General features: G+C 52.9%; 1 protein-coding gene across 3 annotated transcripts in view; it reads right to left on the bottom strand.

Moving 5' to 3' along the window:
* Positions 1–705: 705 nt before the first annotated feature.
* The window catches only part of MED27 (mediator complex subunit 27), a 221,732-nt gene continuing 204,356 nt past the window's right edge, over positions 706–18,081 (bottom strand). For 2 of the 3 annotated variants that reach the window (XM_012001585.1, XM_012001587.1), the window contains 2 exons: positions 3,648–3,725; positions 706–1,291 (listed from right to left, as the gene is read on the bottom strand). In XM_012001585.1, the coding sequence (XP_011856975.1) occupies positions 1,157–1,291; positions 3,648–3,725 (213 nt within the window). In that variant the 3' untranslated portion in view covers positions 706–1,156. Of the gene's footprint in view, positions 1,292–3,643; positions 3,726–18,081 lie in introns of all 3 variants that reach the window. The other variant, XM_012001586.1, reaches the window with a different exon arrangement.

The raw sequence follows: 18,081 nt of genomic DNA, 5'->3' as shown, positions 1-18,081 counted from the left end.
CCTCAGCAGTAAACCCTCTCCATTCTCTGGCTCTTTTCGGCCAGGGGTGGGGGGAAGGCTGGGTGGTACCAGAAGCCAGGGAGGACCCACTGGTTTTTCTGGACATCTCAGAAGGCGTCATCTCTCTTGACGCTTTGTTCATGGCAAAGAGAACATTGTTCTAGCATGGGCCTGACCAGGCGGGCTCTGGGCGATGCCACCACCCTCCTCAAGCCCTTTACCAGGTCAACGATCTTCACAGAAGCAGGCTATGGCTTTAAAAGTTGGCGCTGAAGCATTGAACAAAGTCGGGAGATGGGGCTGGGATCAAGTCACAGTAATATTGAGGACAAAACCTGGCGCCCACAAGCCGACACCCCAGCGAGTGCTGCTCACGCGCGTCTGGCCGGCTAACCCGGGCGGGTTCCTTTCCCTCTGGGGTGTACATGTGACTGGTTTAGTAAAAAGAAACTTCTGCATGCTCTTTTTCTCAAAAAGAATCATCCATTTTTCAAGCCATCACAGTGTCTCTGAAATAGAGGATCTGCCAGCACTGCCCTCTCCCCGGCAAGCAGGACACAGGGCAGTACCTGCTCAAAAAGAACCACCTGGTGAACATGGGATGTGCTGGTTTCTGTTTCCTCAAAGGGCCCAGGTGCATTACGGTTCATGAACTGAATGTGTAGTTCTTATAAGGTGCCGTAAGAAACAGGAGACAAAGCCTTGTCCAGGGTACAAAAGGTTTATTGCTTATAAAAATAAGTTACCAAACCCAAAACCCCACAAAACACAAGAACCCTGCATGACGATCGCCATGAACACAAGGGCTCATTCCAGTAACAGCTCACGGAAACGACAGACAGGCACGGCGGCCGGAGGTCAGCTCACCAGCACTGCTGACACGCGGACGAGGAGCATGCTGCACAGCTTCCTTCTACCAGATTCTAGAAAATTCTTCTTTGCCTTCAGTCTACTGGCTAGTGGCAATAATTAGTCCCATCGGCCACAGAGGGGGCCTGCTCTTCGAGAGTGGCCTCAGCACACATGGCGCTGTTTTATGAAAGGGAGGAGTGGCTGTATACATCTGGGCAGTGAGGAACCAGCTGAGCCTTCTGTGGGCTTCCTGTGTGTCTGGGAAGGTGCCGGGTGGGGTCTGAGGCTGGGGCTAGCGTGGGGGCTACTGCCGGCAGGTGTCATGGAAGGCTTCGAGGGTTCGGAAATCCCTCCACGTCGGGGGAAGGCCGTCCTGCAGAAACTTCCCGCAGCGCTGGCACGGGGCCTGGAACAGCTTTATGTAACTTCTTAACCAGGTCTAAAAAGAGAAACGAGGAGAGAAGTGAAAGAATGGGATATGGGTGCTCCCAAAGTCCTTCTTCCTATCAAGCCTAATGGCCCAGACAACTTAAGTTGGCTTTGGCCCCAGAAGACGCCCCATGATTTCACAGGGAGCAGCAGGCGGAACCCACAAGGTCACCTGACTGCTGATGTTCACTTGTGATGCTCGCTTGCCCCTCCCAGCCGAGGGGGTTTTGAAAATAGAAACCCCTACTCTCAAAAGCAGGAAGGCCTCTCTGGAGTCCCCGGGAACCACCGAGCAGCCTGGCATCTGGGGGCCAGCACCCCGCTTTCACTTTCTGGGTCTCGTGTCTTCTGAATGTCAGTATCCATCCTCTTCTCCTTGCCCACCACTAAGAGCGGGCTGTGGGTGTGTGCTAAGGAAGCCTTGGAACCGAGGACAATTTCAGATTTCTCCGAGGAGGTCAACATGCCTTCTAGCTAATCTGATTTCAGAGGTCGTCACTCACTGTCACAGTGTGGCCTGACACACTGGGGGGATGGATGGGGACAGCTCTGGTGCCACTAAATAACATCATAAGCAGCAAATCCACACTTGAGTGGTTCAGAGTGCAGAGCTTTCTTGGGCGTCATACATAAGGATGAGCCTCCCGTAACTCAATTCTCAAACCCAAGGAGATTCACGACCAAAGAAAAAAATACCCAAACCCCAAACGGAAGGCAAGCAAGTTCTCGCTGTGAAAGGGGCACATGAATCTTGTCATTTCATGTCCTCCTGAATTATGTCTATAAGAGAAAACTGTTACTCGAAGAGGTCGGCCGAGCTTATTGATACAAATTCTTCCATCTCCATCTTCAACACAGCTGCCTTCATGGTGACAGGGCATGGCCCATCAGTCCTGTCCCCCTTTCCAAAGGCCAGATGTTTGGGGGTTTTGGCAATAAACACGAGGTCACGAGGTCATTCAGTTAAACTACTTATTCTTCCCTAACTAGCAGAAGTTCTGTCTCTGCCACAAATAGTACTCATGTCTGTGCCTCAAATCAATCAATCAACAGATTGGTATTAATTGGCTGGTGTGGGCTGAGCACAGTGCTGAGTGCTATGACAGAGGAAAAGGGTTCCTTTTTTTTTTTTTTTTTAAGAGGCCAGACCTCACTCTGACACCCAGGCTGGAGTGCAGTGGTGCAATCGATCATAGCTCGCCGTAACCTCGAACTCCTGGGCTCAAGCGATCCTCCTGCTTCAGCCTCCTGAGTGGAGTCACTGGGATTCAAATCTTCCCTGAATCCCAAAGTCAGTTACCAAAGGGAAAGGGGGCATTACAACGTGTTAGGCTCAAAAGCAAGTCTTTGCAGCTATCTGAAATTGGAGCAGGGGAACTGTTCCCTGGACATACAGAAGGACCACTCCGTGAGGAGCTCTGAGCACCTGGCCGTGTTGTGCCCAGTCTGCCACCATCAGGAAGCCAATCAATGTGCCAGGGATGTGTCTTCCGACGAATGAACTCCAGGCTCTCTGAGCAGTGGGACTGTTGATGCTCATGTGATGGGATGAACACTGATTGGGCCTTGCTAACAGGTGAGTCTCTGGAGTCGGTTCTCTAACCGGCAGACTTTCTAGGGAGTCCCGGCAGCGGTGGATGCTGGGGTCTGCCGGCGTAAGAGCACGCGGCCGTGTGAGCATGACGGTGCAACAACTGGCTACGTCTGTCAAGGATGCGGGGGACATGGTGTTAGCCCTGCTTAGGCCAACTGGTGGCCGTGTGATAAATGCTGATCAACTGGCCCTGGGGTCGGGGAAAGTCCTGATTTGCAGTGTTTGCTGATTTCCGTGGTGTCCACACTCCCACCAAGTTTGATTTCAAACTAGTAGTGGCTGAAGAACCAGCTCGCAAGACACTGAACAGGCACTGGCAGGAGCCGGCTGCAGCACACCACAGGAATGGCTGCTTTGTGGCTGCTTCCATCTCCAGCTCCAACTCTGAAAATCGAAGGAGTAAACGTCTTGGAGAACTGCGCGATTTAATTCACTGCGACATGTGCTGCGCCAGCCACAGGGCCTGGCCCAGATTAGGAGCTCAATGAAGTATCTGTGGACTAAGTCAATGCTGGGAACTATTTTGGAAGATCATTTCTGAAAACACCGCATTTTCAGCAAGTAGAAGAAAGCACTAGTGAATGAGGCTGGAAGTGGTTTCTCCCAGATCCCTTCCCAGTTTAAAGAAAGTAGCAGTTTTAAACTGGCAGCCCCATCTCCCACTGGGAGGCCCTCAAAGTCTGAAGATGCAACGGCTGCCCTTCAAGCTCCCTGTTCTCACTTGAAGGGAGCCAAGGTTTAAACAGGAGACCAGACTCCTGAAGCCACTTACCATGAAGGATCGGACCACGACATCCGGCATCTGGGGCAGCTGATAGTGAAGCAGGGCAGTGGTGGCGTGGTCTGTTACCTGAGAGTGCGGGACAAAGACTAGTCAGCGGCCACTCCCAGCCAGCATGGAGAAAACAAGCAGGACAAAGGCACGCCTTCTGTGTGAAAACAGATCTGAGTATTTCGTGGAGGAAAGGGCATCTAAAATAGAATCTCTGTAGAAAAACTCGTTAGGAGAGTTGGGGAGTCAGAGGGGCAGAAGGGGCATGCTGTCGGCAGAAAGGATGCGGGCCTGGAGGCAGGGGGAGTGTGGACGATTCCAGCAACTGAAAGCCTGGCCAGGCTGGAGCACTGGCAGAGGGAGCAGCCAGAGGCCAGTGGGGGCAGATCCCGGAGAGGATCCCAGGCCTCCCTGCTCAGCGAGGCGCGGCACACACAGGGCATAGGCCAAGGAGCACTTCCGCCTGGTACACACACTTCCTCTTCCTCCTGGGACGTTTTTCCCAACAGGGCAACTCTTTCTGTTTCCTTGAATTCTCATTCTGTCACCATTTGTAGCCACACAGGATTTATGACGGTGAGCCTGGAAGTTTCTAAGGCTGTTCTGCTGGGCCTCACCACTGCTAGGAGGGCCCTTCGCAGGAGCCGGGCGCGCCTGGTGTGGTCCCCTCACCAGCTCCCTGAAGGCTGTGGCCTATGGTCAGCACCCTAGGGGTCTGCACCCGTTGTCTCCCGACTCCTCAGGGGAAGTTTATCAGCAAGGCCAAGGGCAAGGCTGCTTGAGGTCCACTGAAGGCATCAGGTGACCAGATGGAAAGAGCACAGGGTTAAGCTCCGGCACCACCCCCTGACCTTGATCCAGCTACTTATCCTCTCTGCGTCTCCATGCCGCTTCTGAGAAGCAAAGGGGCTGGCCTGAGAACCCTGGTGGTTCTGAAACTGTATGACACTGTGAATTGTTAATGCCTGCCATCAATCAGCAAATGAGCAGATTATACCTAATTTGATAGTCATGTTCAAAGTAATGGTTTACATGATTGTCCTCATTAGGGATTCTTGACATCGCACATGTCATCATTAAAAACAAAACAAGCCGGGCGCGGTGTCTCATGCCTGTAATCCCAGACCTTTGGGAGGCTGAGTCGGGGGGATCACTTGAGCCCAGGAGTTCAAGACCAGCCTGGGCAATAGAGCAAGACCCTGCCTCTATAAAAAATACAAAAAATTAGCTGGCTGTGATGCCACACACCTATAGTCCCAGCTACTTATGAGGCTGAGGTGGGAGGATCATTTGAGCCTGGGAAGTTGAAGCTACAGTGAGCTGCGATTGTGCCACTGCACTCCAGCCTGGGCGACAGAGACCCTGTCTCAAACAAAACAAAATGAAAAAACCACACCTAAACCAAAAACCCAAAAAACTCCAGAGAAAGTCCTTAGCTTTGAGAACAAGAATGAACACAGGTCTCACTTGTGCAGACGTGGCCATTTTCTAGCCCCCAATGAACGCTATGTACGCGGCTGAACCCATGCAGGGGTAGAGCAAGCTGGGCAGGTGGAGACCAGGGTCTGGGCCCCGCACGGCGACATGTCCACACCTGCAGCTGGAGAGGCTGCCCCACGAAGTGTGAGGACACCGGCTGTGCAGCCAGGCAAGCTGGGGCCTGGCCCCCTGGCCTCTTATGGGGCCTCTCTATAGCCTCAGTTTCCCCCTCCATAAAATGGAGATTGTCTTACATATTGAGTAAGGCTGGTGAGAGAACAGCATGAAGCCAGTCGTGGGAAGCACTCACTCTCTGGCAATGCCACCAGCCCCGCCTGCCTGGTCTCCTCTTCTGCTCTGCCTGGGTCCTGGACTTGCCCTATTTCCCAGTGGACTTTCACGGCCTGCCCGATGGCTGGTGAGCCCCACCAGACAGACGGTCAGCTCCACGGGGCAGGAATCATCTCTGCCTGGTTCATACTGCATCCCCGAGGCCTAGGATATCACCCTGCATACAGCAGGTGCCCAATACATATTTGTTGAATAAAGAAATAAACTTAAAAATGCCCACTCACCAAAGGCCATGGACCATAAACACCTGCACTTTCTCGCAAATCCATCAACAGTTCATGTAGCCAACACTGCTGAGAAATTCTTACCCAAGTGGCTTTCAAGATAAATGGTACTTATTCCTTCGAGTGCCAAGACTGCTTTTATTTTAAGCATTTTTGACAGACAGCTTTCTAAAATGAGCAATGCTTTTTTTTTTTTTTTTTCTTTTAAACAGTAGTAATGATAACTTTGCAAAATGACTGGTGGTAATTGGTGGGGGGAAATTAATGGCTACAAAACACAGCAAAGCAAACTGGGCTCGAACGGTCCGTGAACTTGAACGCTTGGTTCTTGCCCATCTAGCTCTCTTGCTAAGAAAACCCGTGAAAGTGCCATTTTACGGGCTGACAAGATGTTTTTTGCAATTATACTTGCCATTACAGAAGAACCAAAGTTTCTGGAGAATTCTTTCTTCTCACCCCATTTATTTTTAAAATGTCTCCAGTGTAGCTCCTGTTGGAACAGCCGAGGCAGCTGGGCTGGTTTTGTTTGCTCCGGCCCTGCTGTTCTGTAGCTCCGGAGTGACACCTTCCCCGCCATGGGAACGTCGGTCCCTGGGAGGCCCCTGGGGTGAGACCGCCTCTGTCCACTTCGGCCTTGCAACCACGTGCAGGCGGAGAGGCTCTGTCTGGCTGCACTTTTCTTTCTTTTGTTTTCACATTTTTAAACACAAATGACCAACACTTAAAATTCGGGAAACTTCACTTAACCATGGTGCCCAGCTCCTCTTGAAGCATTGGAGGATCTGGGGACTGTCTCACAGGCTACTGTGATGTTTAAACAGGGCCCAGCTTCTCCTCATCTGTGTGTGTGACCCTGGCACTGCCACGTGGCCACCAGCTGCAGCAGCTGAGGGGCGGTGACATGTGCAGTTTGCCTGAGCACTCTAGGGTCTTAGATCCAGCCTGCTCCACTCATCAGGGGACCTGGCTGGCCCCTGTGGCCTTTGGAGTTTACAGCCTCTAACCAAACCAACAAGAGCCTGCACCCCCAGGATTCCCCAAACCCTCCCCAGCCTGCTGTTCCCTGGGCACCTGGCCTGGCTTCCTGATCTTTATCTGAGCTCATCTTCCCTGGCCTGACAGATCTGTGCCCATCTCCTCCTCCCTTCCTCAGCTGACCTCTGGACTTGACCTCCTCTGGCTGAACTTGAGTTCTCCAAGCCAAGTTCCAAGACAAATTAGTTTTGATAACTGCAAGGTGCTCTCTCCAGGCAAGGCATCATGTGAATTACAGGAACATCTCGAGTGGTCTTCTGGACCTGCACCTCCTCCAGCATTTTTGCTAAATGGCCTTTCACCCAGAGGCCCGAGCCAGAAACCTGGGCCCTGCCCTGTCACCTGTCTTCCCCCTGCCTCATACGTGGTTCCAAGTTATTTATCTCAAATCCTTCTACTTCTTCCCACCTTGCCTGCCTCATCACGGCTCAGAGGGAACATTCTGTAGCAAAGAGGGAAAGAGCATGGGCTCCATCCATTCCAGCAGTGACGCCTTGGGAGAGGCACTTCATCTTTCTTCGCTGCAGTTTTCCCATCTGGAAAATGACAAAGAGTGCCTACCACAGGGGATGACTGTGAGGATGAAGTAGTGGGCAGAAGTGTGTGCTGGTCAGAAAACATGAGTGATTGCCATCTTTCAACCAGAAACCCAACTATGTCAATCCCCTAAAACCCTCTTATGGCTTTCCCTGAACTCAGGATGAAATGCCAACTGTGAACGTCCATGTGAAACCCTGCAGCACCCGGTGTCTGCCTCCTTTCCTCGGGTCCCTCAGCTCCTCAAATGCCCATCTCTGTCCTCCCTGAGTCCTCCCCTTGGCGTGGGCCTCTCTCCCTTCCCTCCCCTCCTTCGCGTGTTGAGGGAAGCCCCCCAGGCTCTCCCGATGGGGCTTGTCTCCTTGCCTGGCTCTCTTCTCCCACCTCAGTCCTCATATCTGAACTTGGTATTTTTTGCCATGCATGTTTAGTGTCAATTTCCCTACTTTGAGCCCATGTCCATCTAGTGCCTGACATGGAGGTCCTCAGTACATGTGTGCAGATGGAGAGAAGGGTCCCCATTCTGACTCTCTGCGGGAAGAGTGGCTCAGATGAGGTGGGTGGTGCCAGGGGCGTGGAAGGAGTGGGGACTGCAGGACAGGAGCTAGGACCTGGGCTCTGGTCTGCCTCTAAGGTGCTGGGGCATCTTGGACTTGCCCTCTGCGGTCACTCGTCCTTGAGTGACACAACCCTGTCAAAACTCAGGATGGGGATGTAATGTGAGGAAGAAATGAGCTTGAGGCGTGCAGGACTACAGCAGGTTTGTCCCTCGGCATCCTCCTCCTCTCTCCAGACCAATCTGCCTCCTTGGATATTCACTGCACATCTAGAAAATGGGCCATAGTGTTGGCCAGGTCTCCCGATCTCGTTACAGTGGTGGCACAACAAGTTCAAGCTGCGGCCAAGGAACTTTCCCTTTGAGAATGGTGCTGCTTGAAATGTTTGGGGACCAGCGGCGCTGGCACCATCTGGGAGTTGGTTAGAAATCTGCCTTCTTGGGCCTCTCTCTTGCCACAGCATTGGAGCCCAGACACTATGTCAGCCCCTCCAGGCTATTCCTAAGGATGCTAAAATGGGTGAGAATGCAAGGCTTGTGAGCGCACAATCACCAATCACCGGGGGTCTTGTCAGATTTTCATCTAGGAACTTGGGGAGGGGCGGAGCATCGGCACTGCCAGCCAACTCCCAGGGGTGCCCATGCTGCTGGTTACGGACTGGGCTTTGAGTGGCAAGGCTGGGGCATATCCCAGGCACTACAGGAGAATGGCCCCCAGAGGGTTAAGCATTTGATTCTGGGCCATGAAACAAAGAAATACAAATCAGAATGACAGACTGTCTTTCTCATGAATCAAAATGAATGGCACCCCCCGAGTTTCACGATGGGCACTGTGGGGTGCCAGGGTAGAAGGTTTTCATAACAGGTGCCTGTAGAGTGGGGGGTTTCCTTATTTCTGAAAAGTGCTTTTTTTTAAAGACCCATCAGATATTTTATTAACTTATAGTAGCTATTATTAATAACAGCTTATTATGTGCCAAGCCCTGTGTGCCCCTCTCATTTAATTCCCACAGTAACTTGGAGATAGGTGCTTTTCTTTTTCTTTTTTCTTCTGAGACAGACAGGGTATTGCTCTGTCGCCTAGGCTGGAGGGCAGTGGCACGATCTTAGTTTAGTGCAGCCTTGACCTCCTGGGCTCAAGCAATCCTCCCACCTCAGCCTCCTGAATCGCTGGGACTATAGGCTCATGCCACCCCACCCAGCTAATTTTTTATTTTTGTAGAATCAGGGTCTTGCTATATTGCCCAGGCTGGTCTTGAACTCCTGGCTTACGTCATTAGCCTGACAAAGTGCTGGGGTTACAGGCGTGAGCCACTGCACCTGGCCCACTATTCTTATTTACATTTGATAGAGGAGTGCGGATATCCAGAGTTGGGAAGATGCACATAGTGGGTGAGGGTAGCACTGTGGGAGCCCAAACACTGGGAGGCCCAGGGCTCTGCCCACCTCCCACCCACTGACTCCCATCCCTGGCTCTCCCAGTTTGCAGATAAAGGTGCAGGCCCAGGGCTGTGGCCAGCAGCTGCCCACCATCTCCCAGGACGGATAAGTCTTTGGGAAGCTAGAGTTCCGACGCCAGGCACAGGTTGGGAGATTCACAAATGCACCTGCTGTAGCACAGGCTGCTCAAGGGTAGCACGAACTGAATTCACTAGAAAGTGTCCTCTTCAGAGGCGGCGGGAGCCATGCGCCACAGCCCTGCTGGGCGTCTGGCTCACAGGCAAGGCACCTAATTAGTTTTTCCATTGCTGGTCGGCAATCTGGCCAAACTCAGCCTCTTTTTCAAAAGGTCCAGTATAAAGTATTCTCTTCCATTGCCAAGTGGTGGCAGCTTTTTCCAGCACTGATGCAATCACTCGATTTCTTCAATTTCCCACCGCCAATTACAGAAATATTTTAATAGAAGGAAACAAAGCTGATTAACTTGGTATGTTTTCCCTCCTGTCCTCCCCAAGTCCTCCACTGCTGGTTTTCGAATTCCTGTGGATGGTTGTGGAACACAGGAGAACTTCACCTACAATGATCTTCCTTCTTGTCAAAGCATTCCACCTTCAACATTTTTCTGTTTTACATTTTTCAACAACAAAGTTGTTTTTTTGCTCAGCATCCAAGATGTGGAAAAAACAGGCCGGGGGCAAAAAAAAAAAAAAAAAATCTGCTATTAACTAATTTAAATCCACTCTGTGGCAGCCGAGGTTCGGTCCCATTGTGTGGCAAAGCTAATGAGATTCCACTGGGAGATAAAAGCCGCCCTCCCTCTTGGCGGAGGCCAGGAAGGGCACTAATGCTCCCAATGAGAGGGAGGCGACTCACCCCACCAGTGAGTGCCGGTTTGAAAAAAGGCTTGTAAAAAGATCAAAGGGATGCGAGCCGAAGGAAAGGGAGGGAGGAGGAGGCAGGAGGGTAACAATAAGCCAGTAAGACAGGGGCCCTTGAAGCAAGAGGAATGCGGGGATGGGGAGACAGGCCTCACAAAGGGGCAGAGGGCGACACAGGGGAGGGGCTTCGCTGGGAGGTGCCCTGCTCACCCCAAGGCAGAGAAGCCTCAGATGCCTCCTTTGGGGTGTGTCCCCTGTCTCAGTGGTGACCTGCAGTGATTTACTGTGAGAAGGGTGACATCTCCATTGCCTGCCAACAGATCCAGTTCACTTGATCAATGTTCCTTTCAGTTTTCCCTACCCTCTCTCAGCATATCCAAACCCAGAGAGAACGGAACTCAGGGAGGGAGTAGGGACTCTTTCAAGAGACCTTGAAACAGCTGCCAGTCAGCGCGCTGGAAAAGGAGATGCCAGTCAAAACAGTCTCCCAAAGCTCCTCTGCCATATTGTGTGCACGGAGCTCCTGACGGCCCCCCTCCTACAATCAGAGCTGGAGGGTGCTTCGGAGATCATGAGTTATTTTAGCTAAACCCAAAGTGGCACTGCCTGCAATAACAGCAACAACCCACATCGCCATTTACTGAGCACTAACCCTGTGCGAGAGCTGGTCTACACTGCACAGCCCGGGTGTGTGGCTCCTCCAACAGGAGCCCAGCCTCTGGATCTGTCCCTTGTGAGCTGTGTGACCTTGGGCGAGGGTTAAATGGGCCAGTGCAGGGACAGTGCACTGACAAACAGATCTCAAGTGTCCGACGCATGGCAAGCGCCCGCCAAATGTGTCCCCTCGTGGTTTTAGCCCACTGAATCCCCACAGCAACCCGACAACCTTATGACAGAGGTACTTTCACATTTGACACTTCTAAGTCAGAGGGTTAAGTCACAGGGAGGTTAAGTGACTTGCCCAAGCCAAGGAGCTGCTAGGTGCAGAGCAGGAGTTTGTTCTGACCTTCTGAACCCCAGCTTGAGTGCCCGGACTCTACGCCCCAAGCCTGATGGGACCCCACTCCAGGCCTCTTGGGGTGGACAGAGGTTGTAGGGCGATGAAGAAAGGTGCCATTTCCAGGCCCTCTCTTCCGCAGAGGGACTGGACCTCAGCACTTTTAGGGTAGAGCTGGGATTGGATAACAAGTCTCCTCATTTACACCCCAGTTCCTGTCACCGATACAATGTTCCTTCCACCTCTCAGCCAGAAGCTTCAACCTGTCTGGCTCCCTGCTATGTGCCGGCCCCAACCCTCCCAACGGTCTGACAGAGACACCCGTGGGCCCTCAAGAAGCCCTCCAGATTGAATGAGCCTCCCTGCCGTGGACAAAGAAGGGGAAATGGGGCAAATACAACGCGGCTGCATCAGGTGGGCGCGTACACACATTCACCGAGGAAACGAAAGTGCAGTGTGAGGAAAGGGGCGGGGCGGGGAGAGCGGGATGGCCCTACTGTGGACCCGATTCAGTGTGCATCCTACTGTGTGCCTGGGATTTGGTGTGCATCCTACTGTGAGCCCTGGATTCAGGTGCGCGTCCTGCTGTATGTATTCAGGTGCGTGTCCTGCTTTACGCCCCGGATTCGGTGCTCACCCCGATTCACTGTACATCCCAGATTTGGTATGCAGCACCCACACGCTTTTTCCTACTCAGGCCCTCTCCCACTGTGGGGGCAAAGATAACAGGTTTAGGCCCAGCAAGCTGATTTCTCGCTTAAGCTTAACCCCCAGAGCCCAGGTTTTATGTTGACCAGATGGAGGTTTGTTCTATGGCAGTAAGGGAAGAATAAAGGACACTGTGATGACACAGAAAGGACTGGGGGAAAAAACCCTCTTAATACACTATTGTTCCTCAGCAGTTTCCTCTTTAAAAAGCAAGGGTCTGTTGGGCTCCTTGATGGGGTAATGTTGAGAAGATGACAATGCCAGTCGCCAGCCTGGCACAGGAACAACAGCGCCATCCACAGCAAGACCCTTGTCCTCTGTTTCAGGGGTGAACTTGTACTTGTCACCCAGGCTGGAGTGCGGTGGTCTGATCACAGTGCACCGCAGCCTCGAACTCCTGGGCTCAAGTGATCCTCCTGCCTCAGTCTCTCAAATAGCTGGGATGACAGACACACACCCCCATGCCTGGCTAATTTTTTTATTTTTAGTAAAGATGAGGTCTTGCCACGTTGTCCTAGCTGGTCTTGAACTCCTGGGCTCAAATGATCCTCCCACCTTGCAAAGTGCTGGGGTTATGGGCATAAGCCACCACACCCGACCCAACCTTGCACCTCTTTCCTATCTTTTTTCCTCTGAATTTTCTGAATACTTTCAACTTGGGGTATTTGATTTGATTTAAATGGAAACTTACAGTTTCTGCCAGGAGTTCTAAAACAGGGGCCCTTGTATTTCTCAGTGATCCAGGAATTGAGTGCCCGAAGGTCACGAGCACCAGCTGGCCCCAGGGGGGATGCTTCTGGGCCAGAGTGGAGGCTGCCGGCCGGCATGCAGGTAAGGAACAGACTCTGGAGGCTGACTGTTGGGAACCGCCTTCCAGCTCCTGGTTGGTGGAGCAGGCTGGGGACCAGGACCCAGGAGTTCACAGGCTCCCTGAGATGATTCTGGGTGCAGGTGCAAGGGCTGCTGCGGGCCACTGCCTGCTTCCCACCACCAGGGGACAGGACTGTGGCTGAGTAGCGCCGGGAGAGCTAAGCTTGAACAGGGATGCTCTTCCCAACGCACCTGCTGAGGGCATTATCTGCCGGCACACAGCCCACGAAGCCAAGCGAGGAGAGTGGGCGCCTCTCATTATTCCAAGTATTTCCCCACAAGATTAGTAAATAGGGAAAGTTAAGTACTCAAGCGTTTAGAAGTTGCTTATTTAAAAGAAAAGCCTGGTAGGGACCCAGACTGTGGCTCCCCTCCAGCCAATATGGGCTTCTATATACTGTGAAGAGAAGATTCCCTTAGACCTGGGTGAAAGTGATAAAAAGGCAGAGGGGAACCGTCAGGAGACCGGGGTTCGACCCTAGCTTAGTGATGAATGGCCTGGGGGGCCTCTTCCCTGCTGGCCCTTGGTAGAAGAGCGTGGTGAGGCTGGGGTGGGGCTGGGTAATTCTGCAGGCCCCTCGAGGTCTAGGTTTTCAGTGGATGCTGCTGCAGAGCCGGAGCTGCCCTAGTTACCTCCTGGCAGCATGGACACGCTGTGCCCTGAAGTTCCTGCCCTAATCCAGGAATCCACCTGCTGCCCTGATGTGAAGGCACTCTCAGGTGGGCCTCCGATTCTAGGCCAGTTCAAAGAGCTTGAGAATTCAGCTTGGAACCAGGGAGACCACCTGCACAGCACTGTTCTCTGTGTGGGAAGCCTCTGTGCCGCTCAACCAGACTCTGGAGCACTCCAGTAGCAGGCAGCAAAGCCAAACGTGTGCTAGGCACAGGTGCCCAGGCGGTTCCCACGATGCAGAGATCAGAATGGGCTTTCACTGGGTGGATGTATTTTAATGTTACACAAGGAGATTAGCCCAAGAGTTTGGGTCTCCATGAAGAGTTTCGCCAAGGACAGAGCCACCCGTAAGGAGAGGGACAGCAGGAATCTCTTGGAAGGAGAAAACTCTTTGCGGGTCCTGTGGGCAAAGACATGAACCAAGTGTGTTAAATGTTTAAAAAGACAGCAATCCCTGCCAGCAGTGTTGCTCTGAGGATGTGTGCTGGTTTGATGAAGAATATTTAAAACAGTCCCAGAAGTGCTCATTCCATGAAAAGAGGAGCCGTCATTATTTCAAAACTGGAATGCTATGAAGTCAGCCCTGACAGTGATGTTGGGGGGCGATGGGGAGTGCGCAGAGACGAGCTTCTCAAATGGGGATGAAAGTACAGTAGAGCGGAAGCAGGGGATTTATTTTTTATTATGCAGCTCTCGTCTCTAATCTGTACCTCGGATTTGTATGCCACGGGTTCAGCGGGCCTAGCAGCCTGGAGAGGAAACATCCAAGCCCTCAGGGACTTGGGATTACTTGGATGGGATCAATATTTCCTCCTCTGCTTGATGAAGGAGCCATTTGCATGGGCTCTGAAGGGCTTATAACTGTCCACCAGAGCCAGGCATGCTGCTCTGGGATGAGACCAGAGGCAAGGCTGCCTGAGCTGGAACTGGAGAGGTGAAGGCAGACATTGCTGCTCCATCTTGCTGGAAATCCCTGCTGACACTTTGGAGATCAAGCTCTGTGTCTGAGAGGGGCAAGTCTGTGGATGTCCTTGGTAAGATCTCTGGCACACACCAGGGCCTCTATAAATGAGATGTGGTTTGCTTTGGGGGTTCTAACCTCATCCTCTTTGAAGTCCCAGCCAGGGTGCCACTGATGCCTGAGAGGGAAGCCCCCAACTCCTTGGACCCTTGAGTGCAGACTGGTCGCAGACAGCCTTTAGGGGTGATGCGCCCCCGCTGGCCACTCCACAGCCACCTACGGGATCCTTCTGAAAGCCCCGGAGGAGCAAAGGAGGCCTTGCAGACCTGGGTCTCAGCCGCATTTCCCTTCAGTCCCCACCTTCCATGGCAGCAATGCTGGCTCCTGGAGGAATCCGCCTCCCGCCCCAACACGTTTTCCTGGCTGCACGTCTGTGCTCAAGTGGCCCCTCTGCCTGGAATGTTCCTGTCAGGCTAAGTCCTTCTCACCCCTCAGGACTCAGCTCAGGGTCTTCCCCATCCCAGCCCACCCCCCCGCTGGGGGAAGGTCCCTTGCCTGCACTCTCAGCAGCATCCTCTGCACACCCCCGCCGGGCACTTGCCAGACCTGTGACCAGATGCCCCTGTCCCCCAAGCCATGCTCTCCTTGAGGTCACACCTGCCACATCTCCATCCTCCCTGGGCCTAGCTCAGGGTCTCCAAGAGGACTGTGGCTCAGCACTGGGTGCGGCTCACCTAGCAGGAGCCTGAGTGAATGGGAGAGAAAGTGGACAGGAGTGTACGTATTGATTTTCAGCCACTGGGGAAAGGGGAGTGGAGTGACAGGGAAGGGATGGGGTAGAGAAGCAGAGGTGGGCACTGCTTGGGAGGTGGGGCCTGGGCGAACAGGGGAGCCCCAGGGTAGACACGAGGGAACTTTCCAGGGTCCTGACCACCTTCCGTGTCTGCCAAAGGCCCTGTGAGAGGCTGTGCTTTCCAGGGTCCTGACCGCCTTCCATGTCTGCCAAAGGCCCTGTGCAAGGCTGCGAGGAGACGCACAGGGTCTTTGACATTTCTCAGGATTAAGGAATTAAGGCTTTTTATTTAGATGAAAAGAAAAAAGTTCAGTGCTTTCCAGATGGCAAAACGTCAGTTTCTGTCCCTGGCTGCCAGGAAAGTCCAAGCCCAAAGACACCTGAATTGTTCTGCACCCACTTGGTGTGATATTATTTTCTGCAGGAACAGCCTTGCAGTCAGAGAAACATCCAAAGACATCTGGGCTCCCAGGAAACACAGACAATACCACCTACTTCTCCATCAAACTTGAGGTAATGACCGGAGAAGAATGCAGACTGCAGAGCTGGGAGAGAGACCCGCCAAGACGCAGCTCAGCCGCCAAAGCGCCGGCCCTCCAGCCACCCCTGCTCAGTGGGGGAAACAGGAAATTGGGGCACAACATCTCAATTTCGGGTGCCTTCCGGAGATCACCGGTTGTGCCACTGGCCCTCCCAGGACCCTAGGGACTGATCCAGGTCCTGGACCCAGGATGTCGTCTACATCAGCATGTCAGGGCTGCACAAAGGGCACTGCTGCGTGGCCGTAACTGTGGTGTCTCACAGGCTCTTCAGCTCACTTTGTGACCAGCACAGATAACATGCCTGAAAAAACGGGAAGGCGGACAATGCTTTGGTGGGAGTGGGTGGGTCTGTCATAGCAGTTGGGTCTTGGGTTGACTTTACACATGACAGCTGGGCGCAAACCCAGTTCTGTCTGACTCCAGCCTATACCCTTAGCCACCGTGTCCACTGCGGAGATATGGGAAGCACAGACGGAAGGGGTGGTCACTGAGGAAGAGGCCTGTGGGAGGAAGCCTGCCCACAGGGGATGGAGGGATAGCTTTCTCAGGAGAAGAGAGTGTCACCATTGACAGACTCTTCAGAGAAGTCGTCCAGGTGATGGACAAGAAATTCACCTTACACTTCATACCTATGAATTCAACTTCACACCAAGTTTGTGGGGCAGGTACTCTCATGGCTCACTGCAGCCTTAACCTCCCACACCCAAACCATCCTCCCACCTCGGCCTCCTGAGTAGCTGGGACTGCAGGCACATGCCACCACACCCAGCTAATTTTTATTTTTTGGGGAGATGGGGTTTTGCCATGTTGCTGTTCTCAAACTCCTAGGCTCGTGATCCCCTGCCTCGGCCTCCCAGAGTGCTGGGATTACAGGCATGACCCACGCGCCTAGCTACATCTCTGTTTTACAGATGAGGAAACTGAGGCAAGTGAATCCACACAGGAAATAGGTGGGGGAGCCGGGACCTGATGACATGGCAAATGGCTCTTAGCTACTGTGCTATATGGCCTCTCTCTGGGATGGTCGCTCTGGGGAACATGGTGGGAGGTCAGCCTGGGCTTAGAGAGCAGATGGGCGGGGGCTGTCCTGCTATGCTGGCAGCCCATGCATGGAGTTTACAGCCCTATGGGCTGAGGACGGAGGCCTAGGGAATGGGAAGGTGGGTGTTCTTCCCAGAAGCAGTTTTCAGATTTTGACCTGAGTACACTGCAGCCCTCACAACCCTTCAGGAAGAAATAAGCTATAGAGATGACAGATGACTACTCTGTGACTCCTCTAATGGCGGAAAGCCACAGACCACTTCCAGGGCAACACAGCGCACCCTAAGAAAGTCAACAGGATGGCCCAGGCTTTTCTGGTTCAATTTTAGCCATAAAACTGGGTCCATGTGAGCTCCCGGGCCATGCCCACACTCAGCAGGGGCTGAGGGAGCCTTGTGCAGGAAAGGTACTGGGGCGGCATAAGAGGAGAACAAATGATCAAATCTGTCCGGGGTTTAGATGCTTATGAATATTCAAACAAGACCATTAAGAGAGAAGGTGGCGGTAAAAGGGTTTTCGGCTGTCGAATTGAGCCTGACGCCCCTCCCTGCAGCTCTCAGCTCCCAGGGCCCCGCGCTGATGCTTCTGCGTGGTGACCTGGTCAATACAGTCCAGCTGTCAGCTGAGGGAACGGCTGCCCTCAGGGACGCCCTGGGACTGTCTGCCGCCGCTCCTTCCCTGAAGCCCGTCGCCAGCCCACTAGCGGGCTCACACACACATCTCTTGGGCACACTACTCATCGGAGTCACGGATAGGACTCTGTCTTGCTACATGAAGCGGCCCATTTCCCTTCGCAAGGGTGAAAGCTGTCCCCTCAGTTCTATCTGTTTGAAACACACTTGTGAGGCAGCAACAGAACGCACAGAAACAGATGAAAATGACACCACATTCTGTCCTTACAACATAAGCTCTCCCTGTTGGAAAAAGTTAATCACCATATAAGAGGCGGGCGGATGGTCAGAGGGCTGAGATCTGTAAAAGGCAGAAGGGCCTTCAACGACTCTGGGAGGCTGCTCCCGGCTGTGGAGTCCCTCTGAGTGTGGGGGTCTCACCTGTGCAGGGTGCTGAATAGGGAACAGGACTGAGATCTGGCCTGAGGTTTTAGAACTTTCGTCACAACCATGGCCTCTTCCAGGCCTTCATCTGTGGCATTTGAAGAGAGGCTTTTGGAAGGAAATGCAGAGGAGGCTGGTAGGAGGAAATGTTAGAGATTGAAAATAACGTGGCTGGGCGTAATGGCTCATGCCTGTAATCCCAGCACTTTGGGAGGCTGAGGCAGGTGGATCATTTGAGGTCAGGAGTTCAAGACCAGCCTGTCCAACATAGTAAAAACCTGTCTCTACTAAAAA

Source organism: Mandrillus leucophaeus, unplaced genomic scaffold (assembly GCF_000951045.1).
Source record: "Mandrillus leucophaeus isolate KB7577 unplaced genomic scaffold, Mleu.le_1.0 Scaffold665, whole genome shotgun sequence".
NCBI classification, from domain to species: Eukaryota; Metazoa; Chordata; class Mammalia; order Primates; family Cercopithecidae; genus Mandrillus; species Mandrillus leucophaeus.
Note: the sequence above shows the minus strand (reverse complement) of the source record. Positions and strands in the feature narration are given on the sequence as shown.